Source organism: Nicotiana tabacum, chromosome 6 (genome assembly GCF_000715075.1).
Source record: "Nicotiana tabacum cultivar K326 chromosome 6, ASM71507v2, whole genome shotgun sequence".
Lineage (NCBI taxonomy): Eukaryota > Viridiplantae > Streptophyta > Magnoliopsida > Solanales > Solanaceae > Nicotiana > Nicotiana tabacum.
In genome coordinates, this window is record NC_134085.1 from 2920267 (window position 1) to 2942236 (window position 21970).

Below are 21970 nucleotides of genomic sequence, written 5' to 3' on the forward strand. Positions count from 1 at the left end.
TTATTTTTTTAAAAATGGTGACCTGGCACACCGAAACAAATATCAGGTAGCGACTCTTAAAAATCCTTTTGAACACAATTTTGTCACTTTTTAATTAATAATCCTCCCTTTTTGAGCTTTGCAAATCCTTTTATTATTTTTAAGATGGTTAGTTTGGTGAAAAAAGGGGTGTGGCAGACTAGAAATTGAAACCTTAAAGAACAAGTGTAAAATAGAGCATGTTTTGGAGATTTGTATCAAACAACCACTATTATTCTTAGCCCTACGGTGGGTGCTAAACTGTTTACCCTTAAAACGGATAACAATTAAATTTATACGCGGTTTTAAGGATATGTGAACTGATTCAACACAAGTAATAAGAATGTTAGATAAACGAATTTAAGATAAAATAAATAGCCAAACCAGTTGTGACGTTGAGCCCGTGCTCGGATTTGAACAATAGATTTGCCCTCGACCGAACCCTCGATTCGAAGCCAAACGTGTATGGAGAACTATGATTAATATAAGAACCTTTCAATAGCTAGAAAGCATAGAAATAAGTTTGTATTTTCTTGATATGCGTGTTACAATGAGTCTATTGAATAAAAAATTTCCTTTTATATAGTAGGAGAGTTTTACCCTTAGTACAATTCTAAAAAAGGTAAAAATCCTCCCTGTCCGTCAATCCCCGATACACTATCGATATCGGGTGAGATTCGCACCGTGATATCCAGTTGAGTGTGGATATCACGGCCCTCTGTTAGTCGTGTGCAACCGTTTGTATTAACAATTAGTTGGAATGTGGTCCTTAAATAATTTTAGGGACTAGAAATATATTCTTTACTACAAATCAATGCCGTGTATTTAGTGCTTTTAAACATTTAGTGACGAGTTTACTGGGCCTAAAACGCTTTAAGTGCAAGAAGATCTGGTCCTTAATCTTGTTAAGGACCAAGCATGGGTGATCTAAAATTCTATTTTTTATAAATTCTCAAATCAAATATATTCATTCTACAAATAAAAAATTTACTCACAAAAGGATAATATAATGATAGATATAGTTTCATATATAATAATTAATAACAAAAAATGACTAGTATATGTTAGTGGCACTGTACAACCATGATGGAATATTTTTTGGACTAACCTTTTAGCAAACGATCTAGTTAATATCCCTAAACTTAATATAAATCACAAAGAAATATCTCATTACGCTTTGAATTGTAGTGTAGAGATTAGTACTGTGATATACTAATTTTATAATAGTATATATAATAATAATAATAATAATAATAATAATAATAATTATAATAATAATAATATTTTATGAATCTTAGTTATTTCTACTTCTTTTATTGCAATCATCTTTTAAAGTTCTTTATATAATTTCTTTAATTAACTTTTTAGTTCCTAAAAAGTTGTTATTCTGTCAGTAATGCACATCTAGATATAGTGAAGCATTGTTCTTCCTTTGTTTGATCTAGCTAAATATGATTAACACTGATCATTTTCAAGAGATTACACGTTTTCTCTAATCTTTATTTCACAACTCAAACACATTATCGTATATTTATTTTATTTATTTTAATATACTCATTGATATAGATACACAAGTAAAACGCGCACCTTAAAACTATTTTATATTAAATGCACATAGATCCTTATCGAAATGTCATTTGCCTTTTTTGTCGTTTAAAAATAGAATTCACTCTATATAAAATAATCAATAATTATTTTTCTAATATGTAATAGTCATTTAATTATTTTTCATAATCTTAATATACGTATTGTCGTCAATCTTTTCAAAATTGGAGAGTCAAACACTGGAGGTGATCTGAACCACAAAATCAAAGCCTTTTAAAAGGTTTGTAAACTTTTCTTTTATTTTGTTAAACTGTATTCAATGGGATTTCGACATACTCAACCTGAAGATGTAAGATATGATGGGATTTAATTAAAAGGTATTTTCGGGATACCTCTAACTGAAATTAGAATTATTGAAGTAAATCCATTTAAAATATACTTTTCATATTTTCAGTTTTATTTTTTTAATTAGAATATATTTAAGCTTAGAATTAAATATTTCAAAGACATAACTTTAGGAGAACAAATTGGTATAAAAATCAAAGTAATACTAAGCCACTTGCTATTTTATACATGAAAATAATCCAGTAAGAAAATCTAAGATTATTATACAGAAAATTTTCATAAATGCGTTTTATAAAAGTGAAAGAAAAAAAATTACAAAATAAAACAAGAAAAATATATTTAAAAAAATTAAGTTAGAATAAAAAGTTTTAAAAAATTCAAAATAGTTCCCGATCAAATTTAAATGCAAAACATAAATAAAAAATAAAAAGGGGTCCAAACTTTGAAATAGAGTCTTGAGGGCCTCTGTGCACAATATATCTCTAGTAAGTAGTACTTCTAATCTGTAAAATCTTTGTGAAGGGAGAGACCAACACATTTACTAGGAATATCAATCATTTTTTTTTTACGAATTGGAGCGACAAAGGACTGAATCTCAGTGGATCGTGACAGCAAGGCTACTCTGTCACTTACAATACTCTGTCGCGTATTTAAATTATCTGCAAAGAATTCTACCTACCGCTCGATGGAAATTGTACTTTAAGGAGGCCATCGCGGCTCTTCCGCCGCGATGACTTAGCCAACGATACGTGCCCTTGGGGGCAAAAGGCTCCTACTGCGGGTCAGCAAGCGGACGGCGGGCGCATGCGTCGCTTCTAACCCGGATTAAACAGGCATTCAAACTTGATTAAAATGCAACTTGAGTGCGTCTTTGTTTTTCGATTCTTAGTCATAAAATTCTGGCATAATACATTAACGGGCACTCAAACTTGACCTCAACTGACAAGTATGCCTTTTAATTTTGGGTGTGCACAAGTAGAAACCTCAATTTGTCTCCACATTATCAGTTGAACACTCCAACTTATAAAATGATTATTTAAACACCTCTAAAATTTACGTGTCACGTCAATATTTGTGTTTACTTGTTCAACTTTATATAAGTTGAGGTACTTATTTTTGCACATCCAAAATTGAAGGGCATATTTGCCGGTTAAGGCCAAGTTCGAGGGCATGTTGATGTATTATGCCTAAAATTCTACTCAGCAGGAACCTTTTTAGTAGACGCTCAAGAAGCCTCTTGAGACAAGAGGGCTTGCTCTGACGGTAAGCAACCTCCACTTCCAACCAAGAGGTTGTGAGTTCAAGTTTCTCAAGAGCAAGGTGGGAAGTTCTTGGAGGGAAGGATGCCGGGAGTCTATTTGGAAACAGCCTCTCTACCCCAGGTTAGGGGTAAGGTCTGCGTACACATTACCCTCCCCAGACCCCAATAAGTGGGATTATACTGGGTTGTTGTTGTTGTTGTTGTTACTCAAGAAGCCTCTCGAAAGATCAAAGATATGTCCACTTTTAATTTCCTGAAAGTTGCTGGAAGTTTCTTGCACAAAGAACTCTCTCAACATTTTCAGAACTTTCAAGATTCTTAAAACTGTACCCCTCTCTCTATATATATTGCACCATTAAACCCCTTAGCTCTTCCCAGAACACTAGTCAACCAAACACAAAAGATAAAGAAAAAGAAGAAGATCGTCAAAGCTTGCTAGGATGAGGCTCAACAAAAACATTCCATTTTTTATCTTTTCAGTTGGCTGCATATTGCAAATGGCATCAGTGTCAGAAGGATCATCAATTCTACCATTATTCTTGGACCAAATGGCCAATACTCCCAGTAGTCTACTAAGTGAAACATTTCTTGATCCATTCAGAATGTTAGAACAAATACCCTTAGGACTAGAAACCAGAGACGAGACTCTCTCCGTTGCAAAAGTAGACTGGAAAGAAACGCCAGAGGGACACGTGGTAACAGTAGACGTTCCAGGTTTAAAGAAAGAAGAGATAAAGATAGAGATGGAGGAAAATAGGGTGTTGAGAGTGAGTGGAGAGAGGAAAAAAGAAGAAGAAAACAAAGATGATCATATTCATTGGCATTGTGTTGAAAGGAGCTATGGAAAATTCTTGAGGCAGTTTCGTCTGCCTGAAAATGCTGATATTGATACTCTTAAAGCTAAGCTTGAAAATGGTGTGTTAACTATTTCTTTTGCTAAGTTGTCTCCTGACAAAATTAAGGGTCCTAAAGTTGTCGCCATTGAGACCAAAGAAGAAGGAAAAAACTCTTCTGCTTCCGTTAAAGAGGAGCTGTAACGCATCTTGCTGCGTGAATACGAGATACTTTGTGCTTTGTAATCGTAATAAATTATGGGGCGTGATTTATATATGCTTGGTCTTTTGTCCCTAGACAGTAGTGAAAAGTGATGAAAATAATGTAAATGCAGTCATAATTGGGAAGTTCTATCATATTTGATCGGTTTCTTTTTGTTTGTTGGATATATTGATCTTCTAATTGTTAAGTTCTATTTATATTTTTTCACGAATACTACTTTCAAAAGTTCAAGTTGTAATTTTCTGGTTGTGGTTATGTTAATTGTTAAGTTCTATTTATATTTAGCACTTGCAAATGCATTTCACTCAATTTAAACAAGAACTTAGAGAAGAATATGTAGACAGCGAGGAAGATGGATCTTCATTTCTGTCATATTGAGCAATACAAAGTCAAAATAATCTATTTTGTTTCCTTTGAAATAAATATCACCTGTTAATCTAACTACTTTTCAACTGACTGCACATGAGTTTTACTATTTACTAGTCGACCCCTTTCTTTAACTAAAGAGTTAAAAATATCAAACACTTCCAGCTTGAAATTAAACAATAATGACTGAAGCTGTACCCTTCCATGGGATTAGAAAATATTACAATTTCGGAATTAGTTATACCAATAATTTTATCCCAATCAAATGTGGAATAAACTCATTTCAAATTTAATTTTGGAATTATTTACCCTTTATCCCTCTGTATAAGATAAAATCGGTTCACATTAAATACTCGAATGACAGAATGACACGTGGAACCGGAAAAAGACGGAAGACGAAGCGAGTGAAAATCAAGACCGAGGACAATAGATTCGGTTGACATCGAGTAGACCCCGAAGGGAACATTGTTAATGTGCGGTTGACATCGAGTAGACCCCGAAGGGAACATTGTTAATGTGGGCAAAATGAATATTTGTCACAGATGACATTCAATGAATAATATTCCTCAGTATTGAATACATGTCCATTACAAAGAATTTGGCATTCATTACATGCCGTTACATATTCATCAATGACCCCCAGTATTGTCATTTAAGAGATGCTTGATCCTAGGACCTTGTTCCCAAGGTTTAGCTATAAATAGTGACTTCATCCGCCATTGTAGGACAGGAAAATTCTAACAAACTTAACTACACATTATTCCAAGCTAACTAATACTTTATTTTCTGTTTAGCGATATTCTCATTGCTGTCTTCGGAAGCCTTGCTTCTGGAATCAAGCTATCTGCTATTTATCTTGATTTCTATGCTAGGGCTTGCATTTTATTTGATTTATTTACCATTTTTTATCAAATCGATTCGTTTGTCTATAAACCACGCTATAAATTCAATTGTATCGTTTTACAGGTAAATGGTTTGGCGCCCACCGTGTGGCCTAGACAGTTGATCCTTGAATATATTTTGTAGGCATATAAATTTTATTAAAATTAAATTCATAAAATAATTTGGATTATATTTTAAATTCAAAATATATTGGTCCAAATAAATATTATAGGCTAATATAATTGAACTAATTATATAAGTCCAATATATATGGACTAAATAAATAAATTTTAATCTATTGGGCTAGCCCATTTAATTGGGCTAAAGTGATGAGCCCACTTCATTAAGCTCAAGATGTCATCTTCCTAGAGGCCCAGTTCGGTGCCACGTATCAAATGACGTGGCACGCCAAATCAAACAGAAGAGCCAATAGGATCATGCCACATGTCAAAATGACAAGGCATGCCAAGTCACACTAAAAGCCAATGAAATTATGTTTTGGCCAATGAAATGTGACATGTTTTGGCCAATCAAATGTCGCCATGTCACACTTCAATTTGATTGGTTGGAAAGAGTTTGTTCTTATCATAACTCCTCACTTCCACAACTATAAATAGGGGTCTTCATAACCCAGAAAAGACACTAGAAGTTATAACAAGAAGCAAGAGAGAGCTCGTAGATCAAACGCTACAGATTTTTCTAAAAGCTACAAGCATTCCAGTGTTCTAAGGATTAAAAGATCAAGACGAAGATTCAAGAACAAGCTACAAGCCCTTGGATTAAAAACACGTCAAGATCAAGATCAGTCCTCAAGCACTTAGATTAAAATAAAATAAATTCAATATTAAGCTCAAAAAGCTCTTTTATTTACTGTTGAAAAGAAGAATCAGAGGATTCATAGAGATTGTAACACTCAAATATTTGAAATGAAATATTATGATTGTTGCAATATTTTTCAGTCTTGATTTTATTTTCTTAACGCAATTTATTGTCTACAAATTCTGGCACGCCCAGTGGGACAATCTCTATCTCTCATCTCAACTTTTCAATCACCAAAGTTCAAGAACAACGAAATGGCTTCAAAGAAAATCAACTCCAGATCAACTTCCACCAAGGCTGCTAATTCCAGGTTCTATGTTGATGTGGAAAGCATCCTCGATGTTACCTTTGGAAGCTTTGGACCAATTATGAGGAGCAAAGCAAGCTCGTTAGGACAACAAGCACACCAAGTGTCGTCAGCATCAACCCCTGTTTTCGGATCTTCATCCTTAAAATGAGCAAGTTCTTCTACAAAAGCACCTGAAGGAGGAAGTGATGTTGCTGAAAAGATTAAGAAAATTCTTACTCTGCTTGACCTCTCTGGATCCAAGAACTCAACTATGAAGGGAGATGATGATGCTTCAAGTGATGGATCCTCTCCACTTACATAGAATGAGCCATTCGAGAATCAATCTGTGTGACAATCCATGCTACTCCCCATCATCTACAACGATCATGCAAGCCATAGTGACAAACACTTCATCTATGGAAGAGTAGTTGGAAAACTTGACGGAAGCAATTGCTGGCTTGACCAAATGCATGCAAAATCAAGATGCTAAAATTGACAAGCTAACTTACAGGGTGGCAATCTTGATGGAAGAAGAATCCACCCATGCACCTGCCAAACTCCTAGAAGTTCAAGAAATTGATCCTCCCCCATGACAAGTTGCATCCACTATGGAAATTCTAGTCTCTTCGGAAGGGATGATTCCAATCAATCAACTAAAGAAGTTCATTGAATGGACTATAAAAAACAAATATAAAGTTGCTTCCAAGTCCTCCTTTACCTACGCAAAGATGTACACTTCAAGGTCGATATGTTGAAGATGTTTACTGGCTATCAACCTCCAAAATTTTAACAGTTTGATGGAAAAGGAAATCCTAAACAACATGTGGCACACTTCGTTGAGACATGAAACAATGTTGGGACTTATGGAGATTACCTCGTCAAGAAGTTTGGCCGCTCATTAAAAGGAAATGCTTTTGATTGGTATATGGACCTAGAGGCTGGTCTGTTGATAGCTGGGATCAACTAGAGCAAGAATTCCTCAATCGCTTTTATAGCACAAAACGTACTGTGAGTATGATAGAACTTACAAATACTCGTCAATGAAAGGGTGAACTAGTTATTGACTTTATCAATCGTTGGAGGAATGCAAACCTTAACTGAAAAGACATGCTTAGTGAAGCTTTGGTCATAAAGATATGCATCCAAGGTATGCATTGGGGACTACTCTACATCTTGCAAGGTATCAAGCCTGACACATTTGGAGAACTTGCGAACTGTGCCCATGAAATGGAGTTGAGCATGTCCTCTGCTGGAAATGAAAGGTTGCATGTCTATGAGCCTTTCAAAGGGAACGACAAGCAAGAAGTCCGAATACAAAGAAGCTATGAATGTCAACACATCACCTGTGAAGTTCACAAAGAAGGTGAGCAAGAAGCAGAGTATAAAATTCACTTCTTTTCAAGATAAGCTAAGTGGAAAGTTGACTCTAAAAGAAATGCAAGAGAAATAGTACATTTCTGGATTCTGATGTGCCAGCTATTTTTGAAGAACACCTCGAGTTAAATCTCATTGAGCTTCCGTAGATGAAGCGACCAAATCAAGCTGGGAAAACAAATGACCCAAATTACTGCAAATACCATCGACTTGTGAGCCACCCTCTGGAGAAGTGCTTTGTGTTCAAGGACAAAGTTATGGACTTGGCTCGCGAAAAGAATCGTGCTTGAAGATGAGAAAGCAAGCGCAAACCAAGTCTCTATCACCTTTGGCTCATTCAGTCCGAATGAATTATGTGGTTTTAAAGAAAGTAAAGATGAAGAATTACTGGAAAACGACAAAGCTGAAGTCAATCAACCTGATGATGATGAAGGTTGGACGTTGGTGACTCATCGTAGGTGCCACAGAAGGATCCCACGAAAAGAATCAGTAGAACAACCAATAAGGAAAATGATGGTAAAAGGACCAAGGAGATGGAATCTAGTTAAGTGATTAAAGAGAGGAAAAATGGAGGTGCACCACTCTCAAAATCCACAAAATCCAGTGACCTTGGAGGAGTTTTTACCAAGTTACTTCCACATGAAGATTTCCCATGAGAGTATCGATGCCTCTTGTTGCCATGCTAACAAAGGGGAAGAAAAGAGTGATGACCTACCGTTGGCACCATATTCGGAAAATCCCATTGAGTCCACTCCTCAAGAAGTTAATTCTTGTGAGGAAAAAGTCACGTTCACAAATGACGATCTTCTGCTTGGTGACACTCTTCATAACCGCTCATTGTACCTGGCTGGCTATATGCGTGATGAAAGGGTAAATCGAATTTTTGTTGATGGAGGATCCTCAGTGAACATTTTTCCAATTCGCACTGTGAAAGAACTTGGTATTCCCATGAACGAACTCTCAGAAAGTCGTGTAATGATCCAAGGATTCAACCAAGGGAGGCAAAGAGCCATAGGCGTGATCGGGCTAGAAATCACCATTGAAGATATGCAATTAAGTGCATGGCTACATATGATCGATGCAAAGACTTCATACAACGTCTTGCATGGAAGGCCTTGGATACATGAGAATAAAGTAGTTCCATCTACCTACAATCAATGTTTAAAATACTACAAGGATGAAACCGAGAAGAAGATAGTTGCTGATGATGAGCCATTCACCGAGGCTGAGTCATACTTCGCCGATACAAAGTTCTACTTGAAGAACCGCATTGTGAAGGAGCTAAAAGCTGATGATGGCATGAAAAGCAAGAATAATGAGCCCATAACTAAAATAGAAGAGGTGACTACTGGTAAAGCCAAAGCTTTTACTGAGGAGGTACAACCCAACGCGAATAAATCTTATAGAGGGAATATTGTGTCTTATGGCAAGAAAGTAAGTCATGCGCTCCAATATGTCCCTAAAAGGAAAAAAGATGAAGGTGAATCATCTAATCTCCAAACTAACATACTAAAGGGGTTAACGCTTTCGGTAAAATGAATTGAGGCAGTAAAGTTGTCCTCAAAGCCACTTGCAGGGTTTGTGGCCCAAAATTGTCTGCACAATGTGGCACTTCCTACAAAGCTAACAGTTGAAGGTTTTGATCCTAATGCTTACAGGCTATTTGCAAAAGCTGGATACAATGCTAATGAGCCGTCAAAGTTAGGGAAGCTACCATCAGAAGCTGCAACGAGACAATCACGTGAAGGTTTGGGATACAAGAAATTGTCACCAGTGCGCATCTCCATAAGAAGGGCTAGCAGTAATTATATCATTATAGAAGATGAATCGGCCACTTCTAACAAGCCTTTTGTCTTTGATCGGCTTGGAAAATCAACTGTGAGGACTTCCGTATTTAAGAGACTGGATCCATTAAAGAAGGCGAAAAAGTTCAAGAGAAATTTTCAAAGCATAAGAACACCTCGCTTCGCCCAAAATCCATAAGATCTCTATGGATTTCCAAAGTTTGGTTCCTTCTAGAATGAGGCGACAAACAAAACTTGTGGTTTCATGTAAAGAAGTACTGAAGGTAAAGCCATATATTGTCGTCTACACTAAGGAACGTGACAAAGATGAACAAAGTGTGGCTTCTTCGTATCATGTTATTGTACAAGGCGAGAATGATATTCCATCTTCAATAGAGGATAATGCGGAATTGGAGGATGTTTCACCGTATTATCACATATCCTTCAATGATGGGGACTCTCAAGAAGATGAAGATGTGGAAGATGATCCACCTGAACTTAAAGTAGGAGTGAAGACGACAATTGATGCCTTAAAATAAGTTAAACTTGGCACCGATGAAGAACCAAGACCCACATACCTAAGTGCTTTACTAGAAGTTGATGAATAAAGCACTTATATTGAGTTACTCAAAGAGTTCAGGGACGTCTTTGCTTGGAGTTACAAAGAGATGCCTGGCTTGGACATGAAAGTAGCAGTCCATCATCTTGTAGTCAAGAATGGTGCTCGCCATGTTAAACAAGCTCAAAGGTGCTTTAGGCCAGACTTGGTTCCCTTGATTGAAACTGAAGTTAACAAACTTATCGAAACTGCCTTTATTTGTAAAGTTAAATACCCAACATGGATTTCAAGTATTGTCCGGTAAGGAAGAAAAATGGCCAGATTCGAGTGTGCGTTGACTTCAGGATCTCAACAATGCATGCCCGAAAGATGAATTTTCGCTTCTTATTCCAAAACTGATAATCAATGATACTACTGGGTACGAGGCAATGTCATTTATGGACGGTTCATCAGGTTATAACCAAATTTGCATGGCGCCAAAAGATGAAGAGCTTACTGTATTTTGTACCCCCAAGGGTATTTATTGCTATAAGGTAATGCCTTTCGGTTTGAAGAATGCTGGTGCTACTTACCAAAGAGCTATGTAGATTATCTTTGATGACCTTCTCCATAAGAATGTCGAATGCTATGTTGACGACTTGGTGGTAAAATCAAAAAAGAAGAGCGACCACTGGAGAGACTTGAGAATGGTGTTTGAATTGCTCCAGAGGTACCAACTTAAGATGAATCCATTGAAATGTGCCTTTGGAGTTACTTCTGGAAAGTTTCTTGGTTTCATTGTCCTGCATCGAGGGATCAAAATTGATCAAGCCAAAGTAGATGCAATTTTGAAAATGCTTGAGCCTCGGGATATTCATGAATTAAAAAGTCTACAAGGAAAGCTAGCATAACTTAGGAGATTCATCTCAAACCTAGCTAGAAGGTGCCAACCATTCAGTCGCCTCATAAAGAAAGGTGTTCCTTTCAAGTGGGACCAAGCTTGTAGCAATGCCTTTGAAAGTATCAAAACTTACTTGATGACGTCTCCAGTTTTTGTAGCCCCTATACTTGGAAAGTCACTGATGCTATACATTTCAGCAGAAGAAAGGTCTGTTGGAGTGTTGTTGGCCCAAGAAAATAGTAAAGGTAAAGAAAACTCTCTTTACTAGTTGAGTAAGATGACGACACCAAACGAGTGAATTATTCGCCAATTGAAAAGTTGTGTTTGCCACTAGTCTTCTCAATTCAAAAATTGAATCACTACTTTCAAGCTCATGTTGTTTGTCTTGTTTCTAAAGCAAATCCCATCAAGTTCATGATGTCAAAACCTGTTCTTAGTGATCGACTAGTGAGATGGTACCTCTAATTTTAACAATTCAAAATTTTACACATCCCTCAGAAGGCTGTAAAAGGACAAGCATTGGCAGACTTCTTGGCAGATCATCTAATACCTGATGACTAGGAGCTAACTGACGAACTACCTAATGAGGACGCAATGGTCGTTGAAGTTCAACCTCCATGGAAGATGTACTTTAAGGGTGTTGAGCATCGCGGAGGAGCTGGTGATGGCGTAGTATTTGTCACTTCCCAAGGTGAAGCCTTGCCCTACTCGTTCACCTTGACACAACTCTGTTCCAATAATGTTGCTGAGTATCAAGCATTAATACTTGGGCTTGAAATGTTTGTCGATATAAAGCAGTTGCAATTGCAAGTCTTTGGTGACTCCCAGTTAGTGGTCAATCAACTTTTAGGTTGTTACGAGGTCAAAAAACCTGAATTACGCCCTTATCATAATTATGCTAAGAAATTAATAGGGTGGGCTGACGACGTGACTATTTAACATATCCCAAGGAAAGAAAACAAGAAGGCAGATACTTTAGTTGCCCTAGCTTCATCATTAACCCTACCTGATCAAGAACAAGTTACTGTCTGCCAAAAATGGATAGTACTGCCGCTAAATGAGGTTGAAGGTGAAGAAAATGAACTCAAGCATCTTGTTGCTGTTTCTGAAGTTGAGAAAGAAGAATGACGACAACCCATTATCGACTACTTATGCTATGGGATACTTCTAGAAAATCTGTGGAGAAGGACTGAAATCCGTTGTCGTGCACCTCGTTTCCTTTACTACAAGGATACTCTATACAGAAGGTCATTTGAAGGAGTACTCTTACGATGCTTAAGGGAAGAAGAAACACTCCAAGCTTTGCAAGAGGCACATTCTGGGGGTATGTAGGTCACACTAGTCTGGAACAAAACTCCACTTCCAAATAAAAAGAATGGGATATTATTGGCCAATGATGGTAAAAGATTGCTTGGACTAAGCTCGAAGATGCAAGGCTTGTCAATTCCATGTGAATTTTATTCATCAACCTCTTGAAGTGTTGCACCCGACTATTGCATCTTGGTCATTTAACACTTGGAGATTGGATGTTGTTGGACCACTGCCAAAGTCCTTTGGTGGGCACCTATACATCTTGGCTGCAACTGACTACTTCTCAAAATAGGCTGAAGATGTTGCTCTTAAGGAAGTAAAGAAGGAAAATATTGCAAGTTTCATCCGAGTAAACATTATTTATTGCTTTGGCATTCCTAGTTACATAAGAAAGGATAATGGAAAGCCATTCAATAATAGTTTTATGAATAATATTTGTGATCTCTTTGGCTTCAAGCAATGTAACTCTTCGATGTACAATGTTGTCGCCAATGGTCTAGCTAAGGCATTCAACAAAACTCTATGCAACTTGTTAAAGAAAGTCATCTCCAAATCCAAACGAGATTGGAATGACCCTATGGAAGAATATATATGGGCATATAGGGTGACTCATTGCACTCCAACACAAGCGACTCCTTATTCACTCGTTTATAGAATCGAAGTCGTCTTGCCACTTGAGCGTCAAACACCTTCATTACGACTGGCTATTGAAGAAGGGATCACTGATGAAGAAAATTCCTACTTCGATTAGCAGAATTGGAGGCTCTTGATGAGAAGAGGTTGGAAGCTCAACAGAGTCTTGAATGTTATTAAGCTCGACTGTCTCCCACCTTCAATAAAAGAGTGCACCCAGGATCTTTTCAAGTAGGAGATCAAGTCTTGTTGATACCCAATTTTTCCTCATATATTTTAATACATATATATACTTTCAAATTAGCATATATGTAGTTATAAGCATGCATAAGCATTTTTATATTTTTTTCTATAATTTTTAAAAAGCTCCAAATTGATTCATTTCTTCCCTTTTTATGTATAAAATTTCCAATAATTATTCTTCAAATTATTTTTGTGGTGATCTAGTCATCTAAGTTTTTTATTTATGCCAAAATATTATTTAAATATTTTAGTGCATTTTTATAATTGCATTTACATTTTTAGGCTAAAATTGTATATCTTTGCAATAATAGCCCTACTAATGCCTAATAACCCTAATCATTTTACCACCCTTCCCCTGCCGTCACCTAATCCTCTCTGCTCTCAAATGTTCTCAACCTAACCCTAATCCAGTCCCACTTACCTTCATCTATGGCTATCTCCAGTGGTTTCTCACCACCTCTCGGGCCTCCAATGGCCTCTCTCACGTTATTCTTGCCATCTCCAGGGCCCTCAAGGGACAAAGGCTAGTGAATTGCATCTATGGCTCCTCCCTAGCCTATTTCAGGCTATTCCAGTGTGATTCCGAGTAAGATCATCCTATATTGACTACGATCTATGGGTTTCTCAGTATGTTTCTTCACCTCTATGCCGTTCTCTTCGAAACCCTAATTTCTTTTTCTAAACCTCTTAGATATGTACAAATCTGAGGTGATTTAGGTTTGTTTTATGTGAGTTTTACAACAACCTTAAGATTCTTTACAAGAATCGTATGATTTTCAAGTGATTTCATCTTTTCCTAAAACTAGGCTTTCCGGAATTTCTTTTTAAAATTTGTTTGATGATTTTTTGTGTTTAATCTTCTGCTTCTCATATATTTTGACTGATTTTATGAGTCTGCTACAACCCTAACTCACTTGTACCAAAAGCCATAATTTTTGGGGTTCTTCGTTTGGTTTTTGAGTATTAGTACATCTGATTGTGTTCTTGCTTTGGGTTCTTGTGATTTCTCGTTATTTTCTTGTCCTAATATGCTTCTACTGAATTTCTTAGTTTGACCTTTCAGTGATTCTATGTGCTTGTGTTTGTCTTGACTATTCATATCAAGACCTGTATCTTTCTCATTGAATCAATGTTGTTTAACTTTTTGTTTTGTTAAAGTTATATGTCGATTCCTGACTATTCATGTTTCACCTTATTTTATATGCTAAACATGTTGACTCTTTCATGAATTTTTCTTTGATTGAATTCTCGAATATTCTGAACTCCTTATTTCTTGGTTTGATTTGAACACTTTCCCTTAAACTCTCGATTCTTACCTCCCTGCTCGATTTGATTGAATTGCTTGCCTTAATTATTTTTCCTTGCCTTGTTTGTATTTAGCCGATTCTTATTGATTTGTTTCCTTAATTAAAACTTTTGTTCATTTACCCCTAATTACCTATTCTATACTTAAATCTTACTTGATTTTTTTCTTTAAATACTTAGCATGTTTTACTGTTGATTTAATTGTCCCTTAATTAAGGAAAAGACTTGCTGATTTACATGTGACTTCCCTAATTTACTACGTAATTGGTCTCTTACCTTATTTGTCAAGCTTTTTATTAGAATATAAACCCCCTCTTATTTTAAGTTCTGGACAAAAACGAATATTAGTTCAAAAATCACTACTCTTTATTCTTTAAAAGTTCTCTTTCTCTTCTGCTATTTGTGATACTTGTTGATCTAGCCGGCTGAAAGCCAAGGCTAGATATTGGGACTTCATTTGCTTTATACTCTGCATCTCTTTTCTCAACTGGTATGTCTCTAGTTAATTTTGGAATCCAAACCCTATATGTTTCATTCCTACACTAGTTCATCAATTATGAGTTCAACTTGTATTCCTGCCTACTTCTTTGCTCAGCATGCCTATCTAAGGCAAGATTGTCATGTTGGGGATTATGATATAACCAATGCACGAAACTTCTCACTCTATACCTCTCGGTAGTTTGAGTGATTTTTCCCTAATTGACTTTCTCAAGACCAATTGGGTATGATAATTTGTGCAAGCAATTTAGGTTCAAGTTGGGTATTACTATCTCTAGGTTTAACCCTTTAATTGGGGCTACTAATCTCTTGAATACGCCCCAATTCCTTGTTGGACTAATTTTCCTAGACTCAAGCTCTCTTTCTCAAGAAGAACCCAAGTCAAAATGGCACAAATTAGTGTTTGCAACCACTAATTCAACATGAAAAACACAAATTAGTCAAACTATCAAACACCCATAGAAATTCAAGCCTTAAAACTCAAGACCCATCAAATACCCACACTAGAGTTGAGCCACAACCCTAGCTAATTGGTCTAACTACTCATAATAATGGAAGAAAACAAAGAAATAGATGAAGAAAAACTCATAAGATTGAATTACAAGCTAATAATTGAAGATTCAATGATAAAACCACTATAAAATTACTCAAAATGGTTGAGAACAGTCGTTCACGTGCTCAACCCAAAGTCAGATTATAAAAGATGACCTAAAATGGGAAAAGAAAGTATTTATACTAGGCCAAATATTTTGGACAAAAATACCACTACGGGGGTAGTGCGGTCCGCACAAAATCAAGTGCGGCCACGGTGAGGCTTCTTGACTTTAGATCTCTGCTCTCTAAACTTGGTCACAGCAGGCCGCATAAAATGCACCACGGCCGTGGTGGTTTCTTTTGCGATCCGCACAAAAAGGACCGCGGACCGCATTGGTTATGTCCTCAAAACTCCCAACTCTCTGAACCTCATATTTGCGGACCGCACAAACTTGATTGCGGATGTGATGAGACCATTGCGGTCCACACAAAATGCTTTGTGGCCTCAATGCTTGAGTTTCCAAAATATTCATCTCTCTGAATCTCCTCACTACGGACCACACTAAATGGAATGCGGCCGCAGTGGATTTGTTGCACTGTGCTTGGACTTGTTCTTGGTGTTTGTGCATGTTTCACTCCTTTTTTGAGCTGGTTTTGACTAATTGTCACCTTTTTTACCAAACCCTGCAAACAAGTACAACATGTAAGCCTTTGGGACTATTTCGTATACATTTTTAATCAAAACTCAAGTAAGAAGGAGTGTAAAATGAACTATAATCCCCAGTTATCAACTCCCCCAAACTTAAGCTTTTGCTTGTACTCAAACAAACAAAATAAGACTCACCTCCTTGAGAGTAAATCCAAGAAAATTCAACTGACCTAAAGTGACCTCATTTAGCATCAATTGGGACTAACAATTGCCCTCAATTCAAATGAATCATTAACAACATTCACTCTTTTAAGCACCATGGTTTTAGTGCGACACAAGAGCATCAAGAATTGACTCAACCCATCAAGGGAAATTATACTACTTTGGTCATTGTGGAACCCAAACTCACACATCCTCAACTCTCTCTAAGCAAACCTCACTTTTAGATTGTAGCACTCAGAACGAGGATAGTGGAAACACACTCATCTCTCTCAAAGAAAGGTCACAAGTCCGGCTCTAAGTACCATAAGCTTACCCCTTATGTGAGTCACCACTAATGTAAGCTTCATTCAACTCAAGATCATATAGGGATTTTGTGGAGATATAGTGAAGGATTTTGGTTCAGGGTAGGAAATATTTAGTCTAAGTAGGTTCCATCTTCCCTTTAACACTTCAATTTGCTTCATTTTGGCACATAATTTCTTGACTTTTTAAGTCATTTAACTTCTTTCTAAGGGGTTAGAGAGAGACAATATCACTCTTTCTTGTTCATTTCAAACATTTTTCTCCTTTCTCAACTTTACACATCTTTAATCTCTTTACTTTTATTGAATCCCTTCATTTTTTTTATTTTTTTCTACAATGATCATTCTTTTTGTCTTTTTGATTTTCTTTCTTTTTCATTGCCTTTCCTCTTCTTCATTTTGTACCTTTTACCACTTTGTTGCATTCCTCGTCTCTACCCTCAAACTTATGCTTTTGCCTTGTGCTAAGGAAAGATCGGGTGCCAAGAGGGGGTATTTTTAGAACAGGTAAAGGCTTGTATCGTGGTTTTTGAAAGAAAAAGGTCTATGTCTCAGAAGGATTGACTAGGGATATTAGCATTGTTAGGCTTATGGAAGTGTTCAAGATATCATTCGGATCAAAGAGAGCCTATAATCACCTCTCAAGTCAAATTACACTTAGGATTTTGCCTAGACAAACATTCAGGGCAAGTTCTAGACTAATGGCTCGGGACTTGAACTTGCAATTCAAATTCTCATCACACAAGCTATGGGATTGCTAAAGAGACAGAATCGGGGGACCACAACAACCTTAGCTAAGATTTGAGTAACACAAAGGTCCCAAAAAACTACTTGATGATTATCGGCCAACACAAGAGTCTCAAGGTCACAACTTTCACCATCTTATACACAACGATTTGTTTTTGACCAAAGGATCAAAGGCAAATGTGTTAGGCCCAAGTGAAGCTTTGCTTGATGCATCATTACTCACTAACTACTATTTATACAAAAAGCAAAAAGAAAACAAACTCAAACCCTTAAGAAGGTTGTCATGTCATCCATCATTGGGAAGAGTCACCCGGTTCACACAAATTCCACCTTTGAAAAGAACCATGGCATTAAAAAAACCAAAGGCTTATTGCACGCAAAAATTCAAAACAAGAAGCTATGAAAATAAAATAAGAAGCTATGAAATGAAAAATACGAAAAGTAAAATGAATATATACAAGAGGGGATTTAGTCGAATATACATAAGGGAGAATGAATATATATATTAGAACGTAACTTTATATACAGGCCAAAAGTAAAAAGTACGAAAAGTGCAATAAAATGATAAAATTATGTACATACCAAAAGTAAAAAGAAAGCATAAAGAAAAAGCTAATGTCATATATACAGTCATCCAAACAGGGCTACCCCCTTAAATGAAAGCTAGCATTGTCCTCAATGCTAACTAACCAAAATAAGCACAAGAAAAGATAGAGAGAAAAAAGATACTCCTTATTGGTCCTCCATCTGCATATGATCATGAGTCTGGGTCCCTGGGTCCTCGGCCTGATCGGGAACCTGTGACTGGCTCCCTGTAACCTGTGTCTCCACTAGGACCTGGGCCTGTACTAGATCCTACACCTCTACTAGAATTTGGGCTGGCTAGAGGAACCTCCTTGCGGGTCCTCCAACTCTATGACAACATCATCAGTACGGGGAATCACCCTCTTCCTCTTGGCTGGCCTGTCTGTCTCCTGCTCTGGTTGGGGCTGGGCTGCTGGAGTCGGGTCATGCAATAAAAGATCTGAAGGCAAGTGATCAGCCTTCAATCTCTCCACTTCCACCCTCAACTCCTTCACGGACTCCTTCGACGCCCGAGTCTTCCTCAATTTCTTCATTTCTTTGGTCAACTCCTTCAATGCTTTTCTGTGTGAACCCACAACATTCAATATTAATTGTTGGTTCTCCAGAAGCTTCTTCTGGTTGTCCAGAAGCTCCTTGAGAGTGTCCTCCACTGATTGTAGGACATGTGGCTGAGGAGGTGCAGACTGGGCTGCCACCGAAGTAGAAAGTACAAACAGCTTAGAAGTGGTTGTCTGCATCCAGTTGTTGATACTGGCAAGGGTCTGGCTCAAGCGGTGGGCAGTCAAAGGATATGTTGCAGATAATGGGATATCTGGAGCTGTAGAAGTGGAGGGTCCTGGGGCCATGTCTGGTGTGGCTGAAGGAGGCTGAGTAGGAGCCACTACTACTACTGGATTTTCAAACTGGCCAGTTGAAGTAGTGGTTTTGCCCTTAGGGTCCTTGGGGTTGTCAGGACCCTTGGTGCTGTACTAGGAGAAAGGTGCACTAGCTTTAACTTTTACATCAAATCTTCTCTTTTCCACATCTAGATCCTCAAAATACATGGTCAAGAAATTTGGAAAGGGGTAGGATGTGTCACCCTCGTTCACCACCCATGTAATCACCCTGGATATCACATTCCCGATGTTGATCGGGTACCCCGCCATGATAGATGTCACCAATATAGCCCGGGAGATAGGAAGAGAGTTGTCGTGAGTGGTGGGGTCTAGCCGGATACAAACAAATGTCTCCCACCCTTTTGCTTCGAAGTTCAGGGTTCTCCTCAGAATTTTTACTCCTGTTGTCAACCATGCTGGGGTGGTACCTAGGATTGCCAAGTACTCAGCTAACCATGGATGGACATCCTCCCCCAAAGCTACCTAGTCTAAATACAATGTCTCATCCTCCTCCAAGAAGCCCGGGTAGTCATTTATCATTTTGCCATCAAACTTTACTTTCAAGTTTCGCACCTTAGTCACTGTGGTGCCCTTTTTGATGTGGGCAACATTGGTGTAGAACTCCTTGACTAAGTGCCCATTGGCATCCTCCACATGCCCTATGAAATAATCCCAACATGCTCTCTCTTTGAACTACCTCAGCACATTGGGGTTGTGAGGCAAAAGGTTCCTTATGATAAATTTTCGCTCATGTATCAACTTCCTTTCTGGCCACCATTCTCTGAACTTGTGGTAAGCCACTTCACTCACAAATCTATCTTGACATGCTTCCGGGTTTCTAGTTCTCTCCACCCCTCCTACTTAGGGCTCAACACCTCCTTCTTCTTCTACGGGATCCTCACCGGATAGTAAAGCTGTAGGTGAGGTAGAATAGGCATTGTCGCTGCCCGCAACTGAGCCCTCAGACAACTCAGAAGAAATTTGCACTGACGCTTGGGCAGTAGGGGTGCCCGAAGGTGTATCTCTCAGTCTAGGCCTCTCCGGCCAGTCAGGAACATATTCTGGCATGGAGTCGAGGTTAGATGCCTCCCGGGAGGACATATACTCACTTCCCGAGCTGATTCTCCTGTAGGTGATTCTCCTGGTATCTTTGATAGCTTGCGGGATTGTGGTATCAATTATCATGCCTCGTCCCCTACCCCCGGGAGGACTCTCTTTTCCCTGTCTGTTTATCGCCTCTGCCTCGTAATTTCACCATTATCTGCAAGGAGAAAGCATTCTATTCTTATTAGTATCCCAGTATCAGATGAAGTAGTGCAGAATAAAATTGAAGACAGTTAAAAATGAAAAGCAGAATTACAGACTGCGGACCGCACAAAATGAAGTGCGGTCGCAAAAAAGCTACCGCGGACCGAATAAAATGCATCGCGGTCCGCACTGAGGTGGGAGTCAGACTGCCCACTCTCTGATAAAGGTCACCGCAGATCGCACAAAATGGTATTGTGGTTCGCATTAAGGCACCGCGAACCGCACAAACTCCACTGCGTTCGCGGTCCTCAACTTACAAACTTTATAAAGTGATACCATTGTGGTCCACACAAAATGGTATTGCGGACCGCGGAGAAGCACTGCGGACCACACAAACTACCATCGCGGACCGCGTTAAGCCCAGAACAGAAATACCAATCCTAGGGTTTTCAATTTTTTCTCAATTTAAGCCTAAAATCATATATCATTAATTCCTCAAGTGTTTAATCATTAGTTGTCACTAATTAACCCTAATCCCAACATGATTAAACAACCCTACGATACATAATTGAAATAAAACGGGAAGAAAAAAAAGAAAATTAGCTAATTAAAAGAAAATAACAAAGTTAAACAACTAAGAAAAAAATTACGATTACTAGTTAGTGAGATGCAACACAGATGATTGACAGTGAGTGAATGAAATCGTGCAGTTAGGCTGGTGTGAACAATTTTTTTTTCTATTTGAGAGCAAAAGGTCGAAAAGTTTGAAATGAAGGCCGCAGGCCCTATATATAGGTAAAGAAACTGAGGCCCATCTCACCTACCCACCACGGACCGCACAAAATGGCACCGCGGTCCGTGGTACTCAGAAACAAGTAGCACTGGGGAGATGTCCACTGCGGACCGCAAGAAATGCAATGCGGCCGCAGTGGTCCACCGCGGACCGCACAAAATGCATTGCGGCCGCGGTGGCAAACTTCAGAGACTCCTTATTTTTGACCAATTAACTCTGCGGTTCGCATTGAATTGTTTCCCCCGCACTAAGGCCTTTGTGGCCACACAAAATGTAATGTGGCCGCAGTGCAAACTTCAGAGAGTGTGCATTTTTTCCAACTTGGTCCTGCACTGCATCAAAATAATCCTACAACATCTCACAACCAGTTCAGTCTAAAAATAAATTGTACACTACAAAGAAAATCACAGAAAAACAAAAAGAAAGACACATGGGTTGCCTCTCAAGAAGCGCCTGATTTAACGTCGCGACACGATGCAGGTTACCATCAAATCACTTCAGATGGAGCAATGCCACCACGTGGCTGTCATCAATCTTGCCCAGGTAGTGCTTGACCTTGTGCCCATTAACTCTGAAAACCTCCCCATTTTTGTTCTTCAAGTCAAGTGCACCAAACAGAGTCACAAACACCACTTCAAAAGGTCCACTCCATTTCGACTTAAGCTTTCTTGAAAACAGACGTAACCGAGAATTGAACAAGAGAACCAAATCACCCACTTTGAACTCCTTGCCACGAGTATATTTATCATGAAGGTACTTCATCTTGTCCTTGTACAAGGACGAACTGGAGTAGGCATGGAATTGAAATTCATCAAGTTCATTAAGCTGCTCCACACAAAGATTTGAT

At 38.1% G+C, this 21970-nt stretch overlaps 1 protein-coding gene across 2 annotated transcripts in view; it reads left to right on the forward strand.

The window, feature by feature from the left end:
• Positions 1–5607, forward strand: part of LOC107776919 (22.0 kDa class IV heat shock protein) — a 7295-nt gene extending 1688 nt beyond the window's left edge. Inside the window, exon 2 of one of the 2 annotated variants that reach the window (XR_012710202.1) lies at positions 4956–5607. Coding sequence is in view for 1 of the 2 variants with exons in the window: in XM_016596874.2 (XP_016452360.1) it covers positions 3610–4206 (597 nt within the window). In the remaining variant the exon portion in view is untranslated. Of the gene's footprint in view, positions 1–3114; positions 4387–4955 lie in introns of those variants that run through there. The other variant, XM_016596874.2, reaches the window with a different exon arrangement.
• Positions 5608–21970: the final 16363 nt, after the last annotated feature.